This window comes from Pleurodeles waltl, chromosome 5 (genome assembly GCF_031143425.1).
Source record: "Pleurodeles waltl isolate 20211129_DDA chromosome 5, aPleWal1.hap1.20221129, whole genome shotgun sequence".
Classification (NCBI taxonomy): domain Eukaryota; kingdom Metazoa; phylum Chordata; class Amphibia; order Caudata; family Salamandridae; genus Pleurodeles; species Pleurodeles waltl.
This window is the reverse complement of record NC_090444.1, coordinates 519238339-519259934: the sequence shown is the minus strand read 5'-3', so window position 1 is coordinate 519259934 and position 21596 is coordinate 519238339. Positions and strand designations below refer to the sequence as shown.

Sequence of the window (21596 nt, the reverse complement as noted above, 5' to 3'; positions counted from 1 at the left end):
TGTCTAAAGCAAGCCGGTTTTGAAGAGTCATAGCCCTCTCCGCAGCAAGTTCAGTATCCATCAGGAGTATAGCCCCTGTGAAGTTTGTCAGCATGTTATCCACAATAGTAGACAACGTTCGAATCTTTATGGAGTTTAAGATAACCCCCACTGAAGGAATTATGGCTCCAAATATATCACCTACGACAGCAGCCTTTGTCTCTCTCGTTTGTCTAGCATGATGTAATTCAGACATTTTAGGAAGTTGCTTTAAGTCATCAATTTGGTAGATCTTTGGGAAAACTATTCCCAAATAACATGTCCCATACCATCCCTTTGGAAGACGGTAATAAGCATTAAGTCCACATATGTAATAGATCCCAGGGATCGCTGGATCCTGTCCATTTAACATGAACGTCCACTTACTCTGAAACAAAAAAACATGCCTGCATTCACTAGTTCCCACAAATAAAGTGTCATGATCAGAGTTTGGCCTATATATACAAAGCCTTCCTACGTGTAATACATCTATAGCTAACTTGCCCTGTGTCTTTATTGCACTATAAGCATAATCATTTGCAAACGTTTGTTTTTCTAATCCCTTTTCTAGCCTTTCCTTCAATGCTTTTCGTCTATCATCAGTGTGATCTAAGAAGCTCTTCTCTACAGGCGTTAGTAAACAGGTTAGATTATTGCGGTGCGCATAAGCTGTTCCGAATGTCAGTGTTGGCTCAAAGAAACCCCTAACTATTTTTATGTTATGTTCCTTAGCTAATTTATTTAGAAACTCAATTACAGGCACAAAGGAAAACACTACATCTAGATTAGAGTAGAAGTATTGAACATGTTCATGATCATAGAATCTCGTTAATAGCAAACTACAACTTATTCCATACATTAGCGGCAGGCTATGGTAAGTAACCCCTTCTTGTACTGACGAAGGAATCTTTGTGCACACATAGCAATTCTTCGCATCCATTGTGTCAACATACTCATTCAGCAAGCGATAGAAGACATTAGTAGACAGTTCCCTTTTTGAATTAGTTCCCTCATGCAAGTATTTCGTATCCTGCTCAAACCTCTCCCATGGTGTTAGTGTAGCAGTCTCAGGAGTTGAAGCATTGTTAATCGCACTCTTATCCACCAATGGCATTCCCACAATCACACCTATAATTATTATTGCACATGCAATAACCAAAATAACACTTAACCAACCACACATCCTACCCCTATCATCATTATTTCTAGTGGTACTCATGATCTATAAAGAATTAGAGAGCAGAATAGGATAAAGCAAACAATCAACTTGAGGATGATACAAAAGCTCTCTTTTTTTTTTTTTGCAAAGTCTCTCTCTCTTAGCAAGTATTTACAGCGTTTCACTCACTCCCAGGACCCTTTGTCAAATCAGGTTAGCAGCTTGTCATAATCGGTTTTTCAGAGTCAATTCAGGTTATCAGTGTCACATCCGGTAATTTATCAGTCTCTTTTCTCAGGTTTCTCTTCTTTATTTAATTTTAACTTAACACAGTCTCTTTTTATGGTCGAATTCAGGTGCCGTAGTATTGACCTGGAATTTCTCAATCAAAACAGAATACCAAGAATTCTTGTTGCCATTCAGCTAATGTTGATACGCCCATTCAGGACCTGCGTACCTTCTGTTTGCAACTCTCTTTCTTTACAGTTTGCTATCACCCTGTAACTATCCTTCACTGAGATCTTCTTTCCTTGTTGTGTCGACTTCTTCCTCTATTGTTTCATTAGGGATCACTTTCTCCTTTGCAGCTTGTGGCTCCGGCCAATTATCTCCTTTAAGTGTTTACTTTCCACTCAGCCTTTCAGGATGTTGAACAGTGCCCTCCTCTTGTACTATGGTGCTTTCTCTTGATGGACCTGCAAGCAGCTCAGGAGGAGTCTGAACACTTTGACTTTCTTCCACCTCACCTCCTTCACCTTCAGGGTCTGTTATGGGCTCAACTTCAAACCCGTATCCGTCTGCTTCTGGGAGAACCTCTCTTTGTGTCGGTTCCCCTGCTGCCTCGGCTGAGATAGGCTCACTGTCACTCCTCTGTATCTCGTTTACTGTTTGAGTGACTAAGCCGTCCTCAGCGGGCCCTCCTTCAGTCTCAGTTCCCCTTTGATTACTCTCCGGCCCTGAGACTTCCTTCTCTGCAGCTGTTGTTTCGGACAATTCAATTTCCTCATCAGTTGGACACGTCACCTTCTTGGTGTGACTGGCATGGATCCAATTTGGAAGACCTGCACATTTCACAGCAGTAGTGGTTGTCAGTATTACTTGATATGGCCCCTTCCAACATGGCCCCTTCCAACGTGGCTCCAAACACGACTTCCTCACGTGTTTCATGACAACAACCCAGTCACCGGCTTTCAGGGTGTGACCTGGATCACTTATCGGTGGCAGTGTGGTAGCCTCCACCTGGTGAGAGGAAGAGTGGACCACGTCAGCCAGACCCTTGCAGTAGTCCAACACCATATCATCCGTGATATTCACAAGAACATTTGCAGGCACTGCAGGCAATCTCATAGCTCGGCCCATAAGAATCTCATGAGGAGACAGTCCTGTTTTCTTGTTGGTGTGTTTCTCATTGACATCAGCACTAAGGGCAAGGCATCTGGCCATTTCAAATTGGTAGCTGCGCACATTTTTGCCAATCTCGACTTCAAGGTACCATTCATCTGCTCCACTAGTCCTGATGCTTCAGGGCGATAGCTACAATGCAACTTCTGTTCAATGTTTAATGCAGCACACAAGAGCTTAATCACCTCATTGTCGAAGTGTCTTCCCCTATCTGATTCTAAAGAGATCGGAAACCCGAAACATGGTATTAATTACCTAAGCAGCAGCTTCACTACTGTGAGACTGTCATTCCTACGTGTAGGGTAAGCTTCAATCCAGTGACTGAAAATACACACAATCACCAACACATACCTCAGACCTCCACACACAGGCATCTCAATGAAATCCATCTGCATTCTGCTAAATGGACCTCCTGCTCTCCCAATGTGGCTCATATTCACCACAGTCCCTTTTCCCGCATTCATCTGCTGACAGATGATACACCTATGACAGATGACTTCAGCTTGTCTGAATTTTGGATTGAACCAATCGACTTTGAATAACCTGATCATGGCGTCTCTCCCAAAATGTGCTTGACCATGGTAAAACCTCGCAAACTGTGACAAAAGGCTGTTTGGCAAAACCATTTTCCCCTCCTCTGAAACCCATAAATCATCAGATCTCTGTATGCATTGCATTTTGAGCCCAGAGTGTTTCTCTTCCTTGCTGGCACGTCCCTGCAATGATTTTAACTCATCCAGTGTGTCAACCACCCTTAATGCATATCCTGAGCATGTTTCATTTTTGGTTTCAGGTAACAATTCCCATTGGTCTTGAAACGATATACAGTTCAATGCACAAAACCTTGCGACTTGATCTGCATATCCATTTCCCATTAACACAAAATTTTGTGGCTTAACATGAGCATTGCATTTCACCACGGCAATTTCAAGAGGTAACAATCGCGTGCAACAAATCCTTAATTTTCTCGCCATTTTTCACTGGTGAACCAGAAGAGGTTAGGAAACCCCTCTATGACCACAACTGGCCAAAATCATGTACAATTCCAAATCCATATCTGCTGTCAGTATAGATAGTGACTTTCAAGTTTTCAGCTGCGTGGCATGCCCTAGTAAGAGCAATTAATTCAGCCACTTGAACGGAGTATACTCTTTCGAGCCAAGAAGCTTCTAAGATACCAGTGATTGTACACACGGCATATCCAGCTCTCAGTACTCCTACTGCGTCTCTCAGGCATGAACCATCAACAATGATAATGTAATCATTTTCTTCTAATTGGGTATCTTTAATGTCAGGTCTCGGTTTGGTGCACAGATCTGTTACCTCAAGACAATCATGTTCTACCTCCTCAGCATCATCAATGTCTGCATTTTCAATAGGAAGCAAAGTTGCCGGGTTCAACACAGTACATCTTTTCAGGGATACATTCGGTGACCCCAGTATAATTGTTTCGTACTTAGTTAAGCGTGCATTCGTCATGTGCGGAGTCTTTGTTCGGGTCAACAGGATTTCAACTGAATGTGGGACCATTACTGTAAGGAAATGCCTCCTTGGCATGGTTACCCCCTGACTTTTTGTCTTTGCTGATGCCAAGTTATGATTTGAAAGTGTGCTGGGACCCTGCTAACCAGGCCCCAGTACCAGTGTTCTTTCCCTAAACTGTACCTGGCACCCAGGTAAGTCCCTTGTAACTGATACCCCTGTTATTAAGGGCCCTGGTGCCAGGGAAGGTCTCTAAGGGCTGCAGCATGTCTTATGCCACCCTGGGGACCCCTCACTCAGCACATGCACACTGCTTGCCAGCTTGTGTGTGCTGGTGGGGAGAAAATGACTAAGTCGACATGGCACTCCCCTCCGGGTGCCATGCCAACCTCACACTGCCTATGGCATAGATAAGTCACCCCTCTAGCAGGCCTTACAGCCCTAAGGCAGGGTGCACTATACCACAGGTGAGGGCATAGGTGCATGGGCACTATGCCCCTACAGTGTCTAAGCAAAACCTTAGACATTGTAAGTGCAGGGTAGCCATAAGAGTATATGGTCTGGGAGTCTGTCAAACACGAACTCCACAGCACCATAATGGCTACACTGAAAACTGTGAAGTTTGGTATCTCAGCACAATAAATGCACACTGATGCCAGTGTACATTTTATTTTGAAATACACCCAGAGGGCATCTTAGAGATGCCCCCTGAAAACATACCCGACTTCCAGTGTGGGCTGACTAGTTTGCCAGCCTGCCACACACCAGACATGTTGCTGGCCACATGGGGAGAGTGCCTTTGTCACTCTGTGGCCAGGAACAAAACCTGTACTGGGTGGAGGTGCTTCTCACCTCCCCCTGCAGGAACTGTAACACCTGGCGGTGAGCCTCAAAGACTCACCCCCTTTGTTACAGCGCCACAGGGCATCCAAGCTAGTGGAGATGCCCGCCCCTCCGGCCACTGCCCCCACTTTTGGCGGCAAGGCTGGAGGAGATAATGAGAAAAACAAGGAGGAGTCACTGACCAGTCAGGACAGCCCCTAAGGTGTCCTGAGCTGAGGTGACTCTGACTTTTAGAAATCCTCCATCTTGCAGATGGAGGATTACCCCAATAGGATTAGGGATGTGCCCCCCTCCCCACAGGGAGGAGGCACAAAGAGGGTGTAGCCACCCTCAGGGCTAGTAGCCATTGGCTACTATCCTCCCAGACCTAAACACACCCCTAAATTGAGTATTTAGGGGCTCCCAGAACCGAGGAAGATAGATTCCTGCAACCTAAAGACGAAGAAGGACTGCTGACCTGAAGCCCTGCAGAGAAGACGGAGACAACAACTGCTTTGGCCCCAGCCCTACCGGCCTGTCTCCCCACTTCAAGAAAAACTGCAACAGCGACGCATCTCCCACGGTCCAGCGACCTCTGAAGCCTCAGAGGACTACCCTGCATCTAAAAGGTCCAAGAAGCTCCCGAGAACAGCGTCCCTGTTTAACAAACCTGCAACTTTGCAACAAAGAAGCAACTTTTAAAGACCACACGTTTTCCACCGGAAGCGTGAGACTTTCCACTCTGCACCCGAAGCCCCCGGCTCGACCTGCGGAAAACTAACTCTACAGGGAGGACTCCCCGGTGACTGCGAGCCCGTGAGTAGCCAGAGTGGACCCCCCTGAGCCCCCACAGCGACGCCTGCAGAGGAAATCCAGAGGCTCCCCCTGAACGCGACTGCCTGCTTCAAGGAACCCGACGCCTGGAAACCACACTGCACCCGCAGCCCCCAGGACCTGAAGGAACCGAACTCCAGTGCAGGAGCAACCCCCAGGCGACCCTCTGCCTAGCCCAGGTGGGGGCTACCCCGAGTAGCCCCCCCTGTGCCTGCCTGCATCGTTGAAGAGACCCCCGGGTCTCCCCATTGATTCCCGACGCCTGTTTGCACTCTGCACCCGGCCACCCCTGTGCCGCTGAGGGTGTACTTTCTGTGCCTGCTTGTGTCCCCCCCGGTGCCCTACAAAACCCCCCTGGTCTGCCCTCCGAAGTCGCGGGTACTTACCTGCTGGCAGACTGGAACCGGGGCACCCCTATTTCCATTGAAGCCTATGTGTTTTGGGCACCACTTTGACCTCTGCACCTGACCGTCCCTGAGCTGCTGGTGTGGTAACTTTGGGGTTGCCTTGAACTCCCAGCGGTGGGCTACCTTGGACCTAACTTTGAACCCTGTAAGTGTTTTACTTACCTGTGAACTTAACACTTAATTACCTCCCCCAGGAACTGTTGATTTTTGCATTGTGTCCACTTTTAAAATAGCTTATTGCCATTTTTGCCAAAACTGTACATGCTATTGTGATAATTCAAAGTACCTAAGATACCTGAGTGAAATACCTTTCATTTAAAGTATTGTTTGTAAATCTTGAACCTGTGGTTCTTAAAATAGACTAAGAAAAGATATTTTTCCACATAAAAACCTATTGGCCTGGAATTGTCTTTGAGTGTGTGTTCCTCATTTATTGCCTGTGTGTGTACAACAAATGCCTAACACTACCCTCTGATAAGCCTACTGCTCGACCACACTACCACAAAATAGAGCATTAGAATTATCTCTTTTTGCCACTATCTTACCTCTAAGGGGAACCCTTGGACTCTGTGCACACAATTTCTTACTTTGAAATAATATATACAGAGCCAACTTCCTACAATCACTGTTAAGGGATGTCCCATCACTATACCTTCACACTGAGTGAGGCTTTGACCAACTGCTGCAACTGCACGCAAACCACCCGGTAAGGATGCTGCCACTGGGTCCAAAGTAGCTGAAAAATATGCTACTGGGCGGTTTGCACCTCCATGGACCTGTGTCAGGACAGACAAAGAACAAGCATCACGTTCATGACAAAACAGTACAAAAGGCTTTGTGTAATCAGGCATACCTAAAGCTGGTGCCCTTCACATGCTTTCCCTCAGTTCCATGAATGCCTTCATCTCTTTCTCGGACATGGTTATGGCACCCGGGCCATCCTGAACCTCTTTAACAGTCAACCTCACCAAAGGTTTAGAGATAATCGAGAAGTTGGGAATCCACTGATGACAGTAGCTCACCATTCCCAAAAACATCCTAACGTCTCTCTTGGTTGTCGGAGGATTCATCTGCAATATGGCTGTCACCCTTTCTTTGGATATTTTCCTCGAACCCTTTTCAATCAAGTGACCTAAGTACTTCACCTCTTTCTGACAGGATTGCAGCTTCTTTGGTGACACTTTATGTCCGTTCTTTCCCAAATGATTCAGTATGTCAATTGTATAATTCCTGCAGTCATCTTTTGTTCTGGACGCAGTCAACAAATCATCAATGTACTGTACTAGGGTCGAACTGAAGGTCAGTTCTAATGATTCCAAGTCTTTCTTCAGTATCTGATTGAAGATGGAAGGTGATTCAGAAAACCCTTGAGGAATTCGACACCAACTGTAAACCTTGCCCAGGAATTTGAAACTGAAGACAAATTGGCTATCCTCATGAAGAGGCACCGAAAAGAATGCTTGATTCAGGTCCACAACTGTGAACCACTCTGCATCACACGGAACCTGAAACATAATCACTCCTGGATTTGGCACTATGGGGCAACATTTCACCACAATTTCATTTATTTTCCTCAAGTCTTGAACAATTCAAACCTTCCCACAAGGCTTTTTCAGGCCCATTATTTGTGAATTACACGGGCTGCTCATCACTTCCTTTAGAACCCCTTGCTTTATGAAGTCTGCAATTACCTGCGTCACCTGTATAAGAACATCTTGTGCCATGTGGTACTGCGGTACCTGGGGAAACACTGTATTTGGCTTTACCTCTACTTTGACCGGTTCTACTCCTTTTATTAGACACACTTCTTTTCCTGTCCGGTCCCACACATTTTCTGTCACTGTTCCTTGTAATTCAGCTGGAAAGTCAGTCACTGTGAACATCGGGAATAAGGTTATCAAAGGGTACTCCTCATTTGCCATCTCCGTCTCTGAGATCTGACCATCATCTCCTTCATCATCACTGTTTGTTTGCACCTCAATCCCTTCATTGGTACAGGTAATCGAACACCTCGTTTACACAGTAAGTCTCTTCCCAGTAAGGATACGGGACTTGAATCACAGACTACAAATCTATGTAATCCCTGGAAGGTACCAATCTCAACTTGGAATGGATCTGTAACCGGATTTGTCAGGAACTGATTTGCTACTCCTACCACCCTTATGGTATGCCCTGAAAGTGGCAATTTCGGAACCTCTGCACTTCTGACTGTAGAGCGTGTAGCTCCTGTGTCAACGAGGAACGAAACCTTATGACCCATCACCTTTCCCTCTACATAAGGACCCCTGTGATCTACTTCTAGGGATGCTGCAAGCCTGTACTCTTCACTATCTGAACAATCATCCGACCATTCATCATTTATTCCATCCTCATCACGCAATGGGAACTGTTGCACTGTATTATTTTGACTCATTGTTTGACCTGTGACCTGTTGAGGAAGCATCACCTGTTGCTGTCCCATTGGAGCTAATGGTATCTGCATTTGTTGTCTAGGTATCATGGGAATCTGCTGCTGTATCTGCTGCATCTGTGCTGGTTGAACACGTGGCATTTGCATTTGTTGCATGGGTTGGAAACCCTGCATCTGTACCATGTTATTCTGGAAGTTCGAATTTTGACCCCTCCTTTTTGGACCCCTCACATTTTGAAAAGTACCGACATAATTGCTTTGTTGAATAGCACCATCCTGGCACCACCATTGGGCACTCCCGTTTCCAGTGCCCCACGCCCCCGCAGGCGTGACATGGTGACATCTTTTTCATCCCTTGCACCTCATTTTGAACCACAACAGTATTCATATCTGGACCACGGTTCACAAAACCTCCTCGACCTCGTCCTCTTGGTTGTGCCTGAAACATTCCATTTCCCTGTGGTTGCTGCTGTACCATCTGCTGTATTCCATTTCCCTGCATACCTGCTTGCGCTGCCTTAATTTGCATCACCATCACTTTCTCCTTCAACTTCCTCTGTTTCAGTTCAATCTTGTCACTACAGTATTTCGCATACTGCAACACCTCATCAATCGGCTTTGCTTGCCAACAGATCAAATGAATCTTGATCATCTGGCTAATCTCTGGTCTCAGCCCTTCAACAAACCTGAACACAAGGTGATTCATGTTTCATGATTCATGTTGGTTCTATGACCTCAGTGCCACTGTAGTGTTTGAATGCCTTCAACAACCTCTCATAGTAAGCATGTATCGACTCCTTGCCCTCCTGTGATGTTCGATAAATTTTCTGCCAATCAGTCACCTTCGGCGACACTTTCTGCTTCAAAAACTCAATCACTTTATTATAATACCTCATCACTTCAGAAGAAGGTGCTCCAGTAACCTTGCCCTTGCCGGTTCCTCTGTCGGCCAATCCACACCCCTCTTGCACTCAAGCCATAAGTCATCTGGAACTATGATCTCAAACAGAGTATTCAAGTCTTCCCAGAGACATTTCGCAAGCTTCACAAACCTGTCCGTCTGCTGGTACCACTCTATCGGCTTCTCCCTCAACCTGAGATAATCATTTGTGAATGACAGGATGTCATCCCTGGACCACGGTACATGGACTAAAACCCTTCTAGCTGTCTCTCTCATTGGCAGCATCTTTATTGTCCCCGTGTCTGGTGCAGCTTTCGCCTGCTTTGGTTCCGGGCCGTCACCCTTCTCTTTATCTCTCTTCTTTGCCCATCTGCCTTCCCATTTCTCTAATGCTCCCCAAATTTGAGCACTCTGCAGTATTTCTTTAAGATGTGCCTTCATTCCGGTAGATCTCATGTGATCGAAGTCTCTGGGCTCAAAGTCTAACCTATAGCTCCTCTTCAAATGTTTAGTATTTTCTATGTCTATGCCGTATTTGTCCGCCAAGTTTGCCAACCTCTGATGCACCCTACTCACTTCTTTGGTTATTTGGGGGCACAGATACCTCAATTCTGCTTCCGTGTATGACTCTAATCTGTTCACCCCCATTGTTCCTTCCACTAGTTCTGTGGCTTCTACACCCAGTCTCACAAAATTCAGATATTCTTCCCTTTCTGACCTCTCTGCGGTCACTGTAGTAGTCTGCGGAGTGTTGAGCTTGTCTAACCACTCGCTCAATTGTTGCGCTGTTAAGCCTTGCAACAAAACATTTCCAGATTGCATTATTGGTGTCTGTGTCGTATTTGTACTCATTACCTGTGGGGTTAGTGTTCCCAACTCTGCTGGTCTCATTGTCTACAAAGGAACCCCAATCGGACTAAAGTCCAACAAGGATCTAGACCATGGATACTCAAAGTACGGCCCGGGGGCCGCATGCGGCCCCCTTGACCTTTACATGCGGCCCCCTGGACTACAGGAGTACAGGGTTGCTGTTCACGCGATCGTAGAGAGACAATTGTTTATTTCAAGGTTAACTGGTGTTAAGGAAAGGAAGTAACCAGGGAGTCCTGAGCTTCACTTTAGAAGCAAGTTCATTTTTAAAGACATCTTGCAGCAAAAGTGTAAAAATATAACAGTCACTACAAAATTCAAAAAGTGTACTGACTTAACATGCAGTCCATTTCACCTAAGTATAATTTATTGTATCAGTACAACGAGAAGTATTCATTTTATGTGATAGTTTTCAAACAAGAATTTAGAAACATAAATGTTCACCACTACCCTGACAAATTCGGCAATATTGTATTAAACAAGCGAGTCAGATGTTATGTGCACTTTTTGAGTGATCTGGGTTACTATTATAGATGAACAGCATTATAGTTTATTAAGTCAAACACAGGAGAATATTTGTACAATGCAGACCCTGAACCTAATATTAAGCAATTGCCTAGGATCACACAATTTGCAAAAGTGCGGAAGCCAAGATTAATCCCAGATTTTCTAGTTTTATATTGCTCAATTCAGCCACTAGATGTATATCATTTGCTTCGCCTACCAATACTTAACCGCCAGTCCTCCCAACCCTCTTGCCCGACCACCATTCCGCTGGCATTGATGCGGCCCTCGGGCACATCACAGATCAAACTTTTTGGCCCCTGGGAAAATGTTTGTGAGTACCCATGATCTAGACCTTTCGGCTGTCTGTCCTCCTTGTGCCATTCCCTGCAAGTTTCTGGTAGACCCTCCTCTTATTGCCTCTTGGGTCATTACTCCCTGGTCACATATGCCAGGCTTACCCTGCTCATACAGCGGTACTGGTGGACCAACAGTAATTAGCAATGATATAGCAGCTGGTGACTGTCCAATTCCCAAACCTTGTGGAGCATTAACTCCCATAGCTTGATTCATCATGGGAGCTGTAGCTACCGACTGCGGTCCTGCAACAGAAGTGTAACTCGGAACCACCTGTTGCTGCGGCTGGGGCAGCAATTGCGGAGTTGGCTCAATCTGCACTAACTTTGATCTTGTGTATACCGGATCAGGCGCACCATCAAACTTGTAGTTGTCTCTAATACTGGAACATCAGGATAGAGCCTCTGAATTTGTGGTGGCTGCAACTGTATCTGCGTATCTGGCACAGTGGTACACTGACACCATTCTGTATCAAAACTGTATCACCTGTCTGCACTGTATTCGTGATTCCCTTATTTTGTGCCGGGTCTTCAGGACCAACACTAGTGCTCTGTCCATTATCATTTATGGCATATGGTGGCGAGCGATCATGTAACAACTGATTAAGAAACTCTTCATCGTCTGAATCATCTGCATCAGCCCAAGACCTCTGAGTCTCCTTTGGTTTACTAGAGTCTTTGTCTGTCTTACAAGTGGCCTTCTTTCCCTGCATCTCATCTTCTTGAGTTATTGCCGGAAACATTTTAAGTCCGTCAACTATTCCCCTTTTCCACATCTTGGTCTCACTATCCCAGTTAGCCTCCGTCAAAGTCTTTTCTGCTCTTTTCATTCTCCTCATACATTTCTGCTGTCTATGTTGTATGGCCATTAAATCCCAGACCGATAATGCCTCATACTGAGCTGGTCTCGGGCGGTTTTTGCTCACTTAACAACCTTCGCAAATTTTCCAAAATTCTTATATTAAACGTCCCGTATTCCGGAAACGCTAAACATCCCTCCTTCTCTGTCAGTTTGCACCACTGCTTTAACCAAAGACATGGCGTGACTCCCTTCTCCTCCATTATGATATAAGCCGGAGTATCCTCTGGCGGTGTGGGCTCCCTCACACTCGCTGTAATGTATGTATCTCCCCTCAAAGCACACTTTAGAGCCTTGAAAAACTTCATTTTTGCGTCTTATATTTTATTTAGAATCTAATCAGGAAGTTACTTTAATTCCCAGAACACTCTTCGCCTACCTTCTCAACCAATTGCCTCTCACAGACGGCTGCCAATCCGTGCGACCCCTCTCGGCAACTGACCTATCCCATCGTGGCACCAATGACGTCACACTCACACACACTGCGGCTGACAGTCTTGCGGCTTGTCCTCCTCACACATAAACTAATGCAATATATTGCTAGCACCTTTAACAACAAAACCCCAAATATGCCGGTTTACTACAGGGTAACTCAATCGCTTCAGAACTTTACAGAGATTTCACTTGAAACCTCACCCGCTATGCTCTCCTTCTCAGCTAACATCCATCTGCAAAAATAAACCACCCTAGTTAAAGGCATTTGAGCTGCCAGAAGAACACCCAGAACCTCTTGAGGAGGATGACAGGATTGGACAGCTAGCCTCTGAAGTTCCAAGCACGGAGATTGAGAACCATTAAGTTACGATAAAAGAGTTAATCTCGGTTCTCAGATAGAAGATTCTCTCTCAGTGGGAGAGGACACGATGAGCACAATGAAATGCAGCAGGTCCAGATGCCAATGATGACAACCCCAACCAGCAGCAATAAGGATCTGATTTTTATGAACAAGTATTATGTGAAACACTTCAGAATTCACAGGATTTGGGGGAAATTCCTATTGAATGGTGTAGTTCCAGTCCAGCAACACAGCATCTCCCAGAGAATTAAGAACATTTCAGAAAGCAAACATTTGGCATAAACATTTCTCACTGGTAGCAAAAGGGGCTATTTGAGGAACCTGTGATTCCTGAATATCATGTAGGTCACACAAGTGATAGAGATGCCAAATGAGCTTGGTCAAAGGCATCAAGAACCTGCTGTTACAGTCTTCTTTCCCATTAGAACATCTATTGATATGACAGATCAGTTCCTCTACCCGTAAGCCAACACTAAACCTCTAGCACTTCCCTGCAAAGAGAGACAGACAACTCTTCCTTACGTGCTTAAATACTCCATTACAGTGGTGCCGACTGTCAAAATCTGGACTTGCTAGTCTTTTAGTTGGTGAAGCAAACCCTTATAGTCTAGTGTGATGGTTCTTGACTCCAATATATTTATATGCAGTTGCATTTCTTGACAAGAAAATGTTATCTACTCTACTGTTTGTGTTGTTAATATAAAGTTAATCAATAGATAAAGTGAAATACCAGAAAACAATATCAGACTTGATGCCTTTGCAGCTTTGTCACTGGACCTTTGCTGAAGATGACTGGGTGAGTCCCCGTTAGTGCTGAGCCCCAAGCTGTGCATAGGCAAGCTGTTTCTAGGGCCGGGCCAGAGTAGTAACAGCACAGCTGCTCCCTTTGGTGTACCGTAGGCTACTGGTGCAGTAGCCACAGCAATGTTCTTTATCAGGACAGAAGGGAAAGCATTACCGAATCTGAAGAAGCATTGTGGGAGCACACCTGCTGCAGCTGCTTTGACAAAAATGTAATAAAAAAATACCAAATGAGGACGACACATGGCCTTACACGGATTAGTGATGAGAATAAGTAGAAGGTCACTTTATGCTTCTCATGCTTCTTCAGGCTATAGTGCTGTGTGGAGTTGTTAATGGGGGGCGGCTCTTTGAAGGAGTCTGACAGATCTCTTAAGGGGAATGAGACCAATGGGACCTAGAATCCTACCCTTGTTGACTGAGTAACAAAGAGGCTGGCCTCTCCTCTATAATGGTCTAAGGTTTCTCTGTGCAGAGTCTGCTATCCTCTCTATCATGTTCCAAGTTTACATACTACATGCACGAATGGAGTGGGTCTCACCCAAACGGTTTTAATCTTAAAGACTTGGAATTTGCATAAAATGTTGGTGAAGGTCGTTTCTTGAAGAAGAAAAAAAACTGAGGAGCCACCTGTCCCCCCCCCCCCCCCCCCAAAAAAAAGAACATCAAATCACCCAGTGAAGCTACAGTCCTGGAGTCTACGGCATGTAAGAAAAAACAGAACTGACATCATTGGTGCAACCAAAGCATTCATGGAGCTGCCGGTCACTTCCAAGAGTGGTGTCTGTGGTTCTGAGGCCGCTCTGACAGCGCCCTCTGTAGGAGGGATGTATTGCTGATAACTTTCTAGTGTGAGGCACGAAGATATTTCTCAAGATAATGAATATGCGGCAAGGATGATCCGTTAAAATATGTATAAATCGAGTCATTTAGCCTCCACGAAGCCTCTCTCTGTATTAGCAGCCCATGAGCAATAAAGGAAATACACAAATCTCCTATTAACTGGAGTTTAGTGCAAAAATGTCCTTTCTCAAAAGCACGCCTTGAATTGTGTATTTTTACAAAAAAAAAGAAACAAGACGGGACGACCACATCATACATTATATGTATCTGTATTTTGTCATGCATGGCTTTGCATCTGTTGTGGGGTTATACTGTGTACTGTGTACTGGGATCAGAGATGTCGGTGCCAGGGAAAATACAATCTTTGATGGTCTTGAGTAGTTCAGAAACTAGAGTGCAAGGCATTGCTTTTCTAACTGCTGTGACACAGAAGATATATCTGGCTATGTTTTCTTATTTAGAACTATGGAGATTTTTAAAAAAACGATGTGACATATACATTGTAGTAACTAAGAGATCTATAGATTAATTGTTTTAACAACCAATCACAGCAGCGAGACCACTACAAAACAATTGACCTGAAATCTTATTTTACCTGTAAAAATCTGTGATCAGCCCTTCCTTAAATCTCGAACACAGATTGTTGAGTAATCTCTCATGCGCTCCATATAAACAGATGTGACTGGAGCTTGGAAATGGCGTTTTCGAGAGACAGGTGACGGTTTCTACCATGTTGTACTGGTTGATGTGTAGTCTGAAGTAAGTCCCGTCGCCTGCACTTCCGGTTACTAATTCCTGTCCCTGAAATTAAAAAAATAAAAAAAATAAAAAAAGTCAAACAGTTTTATATAGCTCAAACTCGAACTGAAGGTGTTAGAGCACTTTAAATGAGCACCAGTGGCAATAGGCAACGACACATTTATTTTTTAAGCACGGGGAGATTTAGTGATTAGCCCAGAATCGAAGGGTGTTGAGCAGACGCTGAGACTAGAACCTGGTCCTCCAGTTTCAAAGTTGGCAGCTCAGGCCATTACACACAGACCCTTATTCTCCTCCATCAAGTGTTCCTTAAGTATCGTAAGCATTCCATAATGTACTTATTCATTCCCCCACGAGGGAAACGAGGTGAGAATGAAGAAACAGCTATTTCAAATGATTCAGATGCTCAAAATATCCACTTGTTTGACTCCTACTAGAGTATTTACTGAATGAATACTACGTTAGTAGAAGAGAAGACACAAAATACCGTGCGCCGTTTCAAGGCACCTGTCCCTTGCGACGCACCATCAAAAATGAAATTTAGAGACTCACTGGTCGAGTCTAAACACTGTAGCATCAAAGGTGCCATGGGCCCTAATGCACGGAAAGAAACGGGCCCCTACCAACCTAGCTAGGAAGTAAATACGACTGCATTTAGGATGCAGGGGCCCGTTTCATGCCACAGTTCTCTGGCGCACCTGCTAAGTAAACTATGTCACAGTTACTATGGAGATTTACAGCCCGAACTCCCTGCATCCTTTCTAAACATCTTCAACTTCTTCTTCTCTTGCTTTTCCTCCTTATTACACTGTCTTTCATGCTTCCTCACTTCTCGTCTATTTCTCCGCCCCCCTCCCCCTTTTCATTCGATGTTTCAATTCCCCCACAGTATCTCCCCTAGTCTTATCTCCCGTTATTAATCGATTGGTTCTTTCATGTTCTCTCATTTGCCCCATATATATTTACTTCCTCATACTCTTCTAAATTCTTTCCCATATCTCCTCACTTCCCTCCTTTTGCTTCCTCTGTATCATACCTCTTTCCACCTTTCTCTCACCAAACTCCCATCTGCTTTTCTCTACTGCCTCTCAACCTATTCTCCAGTAGTTACAATTCCACGCTGTTTTTAGCCCTTCACCTTTCTTCTTTCTACTGCATCACTGAAGTCCTTTTCATTCCGCCTTTTAACCCCTTCTATTCACTTTTTGATACTTTTTCCTATTCTCTGATGCAGCTCTGTATCTTTTTTTAATATCTTGCACTGTTTGCTCGCCCCATTCTCCCCTATGCCTCTAGGTCCTTGTTGCTCTATTATACGTTTTCTGGCATCTCTATATCCTTCCTTGTATATCTGCAAGCTTCACTCTTCTCTTTGTCTGTATATCGCCTTCTTCCACCTTTCATTCCTCCAAGTTCTCCTCTACATCACCATTCTTCTTCCCTTTGTTTTTCTCCACTGTTGTTTTTCTCCACTGTTATCTCTGCCTTTTACCCTATGTTTCCACTCCACCCCCATTATCGCCCACTTTCCATTCTCTGTGGTGTGTCTCTACTCTCCTGTCTTTCCAAGTCCCTGGTACCTCCCCATCCTTCCATTTGCTCTACCCTGTATCATTCTATCTACACTCCACTCCACTCTCACTTTCGCTCTATTCACCTTTATTTGCTCTCCACTATACCTCTCCAGACCCCCCCCCCCTGTATTCCTCTATCCTGCCATGTATCTCTATATACTCTCATTGTCTGGGTGAAGTGAGCCTCTGCCTCAGCTCGAAAACATTTGTTTTCACACCCAGGGGTGACAAGAGTGAAATGAGTTCAATGCACCAATGCTTCAATATGAAATGTTTGAGCAGAGAATGGGAAGAGCTGATGGGATGCATGCTTGCCCTTCGCAGGGAACACAGCCTCTCTGATTACTGATAATTACACCATTCTCCCTCAGAAACTCTAGATGCAGGTTATACTACTCCCAGCTATCCTAACATAGCGTGGAGAAGTAGGTTTTATGCTGTTGGGCTTTTGGATGACATTTTACCCTGGCAGAAACGTTCATTTGATTTTTGTTGTTTGCAAAATGTATTTGTGCTGTTTTAATGACATCTTGTGGGGTTGTTCTTAGATGTGCTAAACAACAGGGCGCATCTGTTGAAATAAAAACGCTTTTTAGTTAGTGTTTTTTTTTCTTTCTTAGTGCCGTTTGTGTGTGTGGGTGTGTGGTATTCAAGAGAACAAAATAGGTTTGTATCTAATCTCCTCGGTGTCCCTGGATCTTTGTTTAGGCACTGTTACTAACCCAAAAGCATTTATGCCACTTCAAATATATCCTAGGTGGGTTCTGTGGGGCTACAAAAACCTGTCGTACCACTAGCCCAAGCTTCCATCTAATTACATTGACACCAGGGCCAAAACTCCCTTCTACATGCCACTAGCACCAAGTTTCGCTTCCTATAGTGACGTCAATACAGAGAACCCATCAGCTCACACTGATGCCATCACTGATATTCCTCTCCAATCAGAACGGCAAACGGAGCTTCCGCTCCCCTGGTTGTAACACTAGTTCCAGGCTCCCTATCTCCGTGCAATGCCACCAGCACCAAATGCGACACTTGACAGTGATGTTGCTGCTGAGCTGAAAAATTCGAAAGTACTAACAGAAAACCCATAACCATGCTTCCAGTCCCCTGGCCCTAACATCAACGCTGAGCTTCCCTTCTCTTCCCAACAGCTCCAGCACAAAGTTTCTCATTCCTAAAAGAGACACCAGTGTCAAGCTGCCCATCCCAAGAGTGATACCAGCTCTGAGATTTCTGTGTACTCACTGCCACGCCATAACCAATATTCCGTGAAGCACCCCTCACATAATGTCATCACAACAGCCAAACGGCACAGCTGCAAGACTGCTGCCTCTGCAGATGTGCACTTCTGTCCCCCAGATGCTGGGCTGAATGGTTGACGGAGAGAAATAATGGGAAGGGGACACAGGAAGATGGGTAGTGAGACAGAGAAGGAGTGATGAAGCAGAGGAACAGAGAAAGAGACAGTGAGGGACCGAGATAGAGGAATAGGGACCTAAAGCGGGATTTGGACAAAGTGGTACAGAGTTAGGGCCAGAGGAAGGGAAGTGAGACAGATGACTAGGTTAAGATAGGTTTATAGATAGATAGGTAATATATGTAGGTATAAATAGATATAGATTGATTGCATAGAGGTATAGATCGACAGAGAGATGCATAGAGAAGTAGAGATAAATGGGTATGGACAGGTATAGTTAGGTATACATAGACATATATATATATATATATATATATATATATATATATATATATATATACAGCTAGATAGTCATTGATAAATAGGAATAGGTATAGATAGGTACCGGGAGACACATGTAGGGATAAATAGGTAGGGCTCGATAGACTGACAGACAGATGTAAACAGAGACAGATGGCTAGATGGCTAAAGATCGATAAGTATGTGTTGATAAGTAAAGACAGATAGCTATAGATAAGTATCCCAACGAAGGTATAGATGTGTGTAGATAGATATGGATATATATCCGTTTAGAGGTCTATATAGTAAGGAATATTTATATATATATATATATATATATATATATATATATATATACACATTATTATATATATATAGATAGATATAGAGAAGTCTAGGAGAACATTATAGTCTAAATATATAAAGAACTCTATAAATAAATTAAGATAGGCATGCGAAGCTAGATAGATAGGTAGACAGGCAGATAAACAGATAGGTAGGTAGGTAGATAGATAGATAGATAGATAGATAGATAGATAGATAGATAGATAGATAGATAGATAGATAGTTTGCATGTGTAATGAAAATCTTCATCGTAGCACTCTACCGTTTTGGTAGTTATTATTTTTTGGGTGGCATCTATGATCTGGATGAGACTGTGCCTGTCGGGGATCTGGGTGTTTCTTTTACCTTTGGGCTTGTCTTGCTCTTCATCACTGTGGCCTCCAGTCCCCTGCCTACCCTGATCCCCTCTCCCCTGACGAGTAAGCGCTCAGCTGCAAGGCCCCAGCCAGGCACTAATCTATGTTGATGGCCTGATAAGTAACTTCCAGCCGGTGCACGGCAAGCTGGGCCCGACGCCACTGCACCAGCTGCACTGATAATCGCTACACCACTGCCTCGTCACCTGCAACACATGTTTAAAACATAGAATTCTTATGACTGGAAGAGCACCCGACTGCAGGGGCCTGGGAGGAACATAGGGAGTTAATAAGCGAGTGAAAGCAGTGGGTCTCATTTTCTAAAAGGCACACTGCGTAGGGGATATGAGCTTGAATTGAACCCTCTGCTTCACTGGGAGCCAGGGCAGACAGCTCTGGGCCTCCAAGCCACGACCATGACTCTTTAGCCCACAGACTATCATAACCTCCATGCTCTGGAGCCAATGGCACTTAGAAATCAGGCCCTCCGGAAGTTCGTGAAGGACAGCACACAGGTCCCACTTGAGAAGTACAGCTTGTCTAGTTACTGCTGAGATGTACAGAATTACACATAGGTAACTGTGAATAACTGGTAGCCCTCAACATTTTGAACAGGTGTAGCACCAAACTTGGGATTGCACACAGCCTGATGCACGCACCTTAAAACCCGTTCCGAAGAGGTTGACATCTGTGTGCCGTCTATAGCATAGTTACTTATGCTGTGGCAAGGTAGTTCCAAAAAGCAATGAACTACTAGTTTACTGCAATTTCTCAGTGCGTGGAAACACTAAGAACCAATAAGAACAGGTCTCAGAGTGATATCAGCAGGACTTTCAAGCTGCTGACATAAAATATAAACTAAGTGAAAATGGTCCCAGAAATCACATATTCACTTACTCATTCACCTATACATTCCCCTCAGTGAGTTAAGCACCTCTTACAGATAACTTTCTCTAAACTACATGTCACTCGTGCCTTAACCGTTCATGTTCTGCCAGCAATGAAAGGAAAGTTTGTTTTGCTATTGCCATTCTGTCCCTCTTCATTGGGGATTGAATGCTTGCGCTGCTGTTGACCAATTTGTATATGTTGATGCTACCTAGCTGTATTTGTACTCTGAAAGAGGGATACTTGCACTGTTTCTGCCCAAGGTGTAGCTGTTCCATGAAGAGAGATATTTTCACTGCTGTTTCCCGAACTCATGAAAAAACAAAGGATAATTTGAATCCCCTTGTATAACATTCCCAGTCGGGTCGAATGCTTTCATTGGACTCAGGGCCCAGGACAGAGGGCAACATTTTGCGTGGGGATTTGCACTAATCAAATATATAAAAAAACACTATTGTATATGGTTTAATAGACAATAATGTTGCTCCATCTATGACAACAGTAAGGGCCTTGTACAGGACGCCTAAGACAACCAACTTCCCTCTTGGGTCACTAATAAAATTTCAATCTGGGCAGAAGGCGGAATGAATGCAATACCCATCCAGCATTTGAACTGCCAATGTCTAATCAGGAAACCTGGTTTCAATCACAGCCTATGAGCTTGACTGAAAAGTGTGAACCTAGGAAATTACTTTTCTGCACTGTGCCTCCTTTTCCATGATCGTCACATTAGAGAGCACCTTACAATAGTTCAGGATGCACAGTGTGCAACAACCTCTCTGGTATGGTTTAATGGACCATAATGTTGTTACATCTATAAAAATAAGAGGACTGTATAGGAGATAACAAGACAACAAAATTCCATCATGAGTTATAAAAAAAATTGTCACAGCAGAAAGGGTGCGGTTCACTAATTTTAATGAAGGCTCCTTAGAGCAGTGATATAATATGAAGTGCTAAAGGGAAACAATCCAAAATACACATTTTTATGTAAAAGTTAATAACAGCTATAAGTAACATGGCAGTCACCGACATTTGCATAAGATTGGGGGGTCCAGGCTGAGCCAAGACCTGCTCAACTAAGCCTCTGTGGCACTGCTTTTCCAGACAGGATACAACACAGAGGGGATTGAACAGGATTATGGGACCTCAACGGACACTGCCTCACTAACACTAACCTAATGTCGCTAGTAGCAAGGCATGAGATGTTTTGGTGTAGGAAGTATAGTTTGTAAGCTCATGGCTTATGCACAACTGCTGCCCATACCCAGTCAGTTGTGAGTATGGCTTGGTAGCATGGGCACGGTCTGTTTCATATTGCAGGCAGCATCACAAAGACATCCTGGAACACATGCTCCATACTTACTTCCTCACCAATAACCTGTTGCAAGGCTTGCCCCATCACCCCTCCACCTTCTGAGTCTAGTGAACATGTCCTACGAAGCAAGGGTTGTTTAACAATATGCAATGTGAGATACCTATATTCCTGGGAGAGACACCTGACCCGCAGGG

At 44.4% G+C, this 21596-nt stretch overlaps 1 protein-coding gene across 3 annotated transcripts in view; it reads right to left on the bottom strand.

The window, feature by feature from the left end:
• CFAP61 (cilia and flagella associated protein 61) overlaps positions 1–21596 on the bottom strand; it is a 1725308-nt gene that overhangs the window by 320176 nt on the left and 1383536 nt on the right. For all 3 annotated transcript variants that reach the window (XM_069234340.1, XM_069234338.1, XM_069234339.1), the window contains one exon: positions 15059–15264. In XM_069234340.1, coding sequence (XP_069090441.1) covers positions 15059–15264 — 206 coding nt within the window. The remainder of the gene's footprint in view (positions 1–15058; positions 15265–21596) is intronic.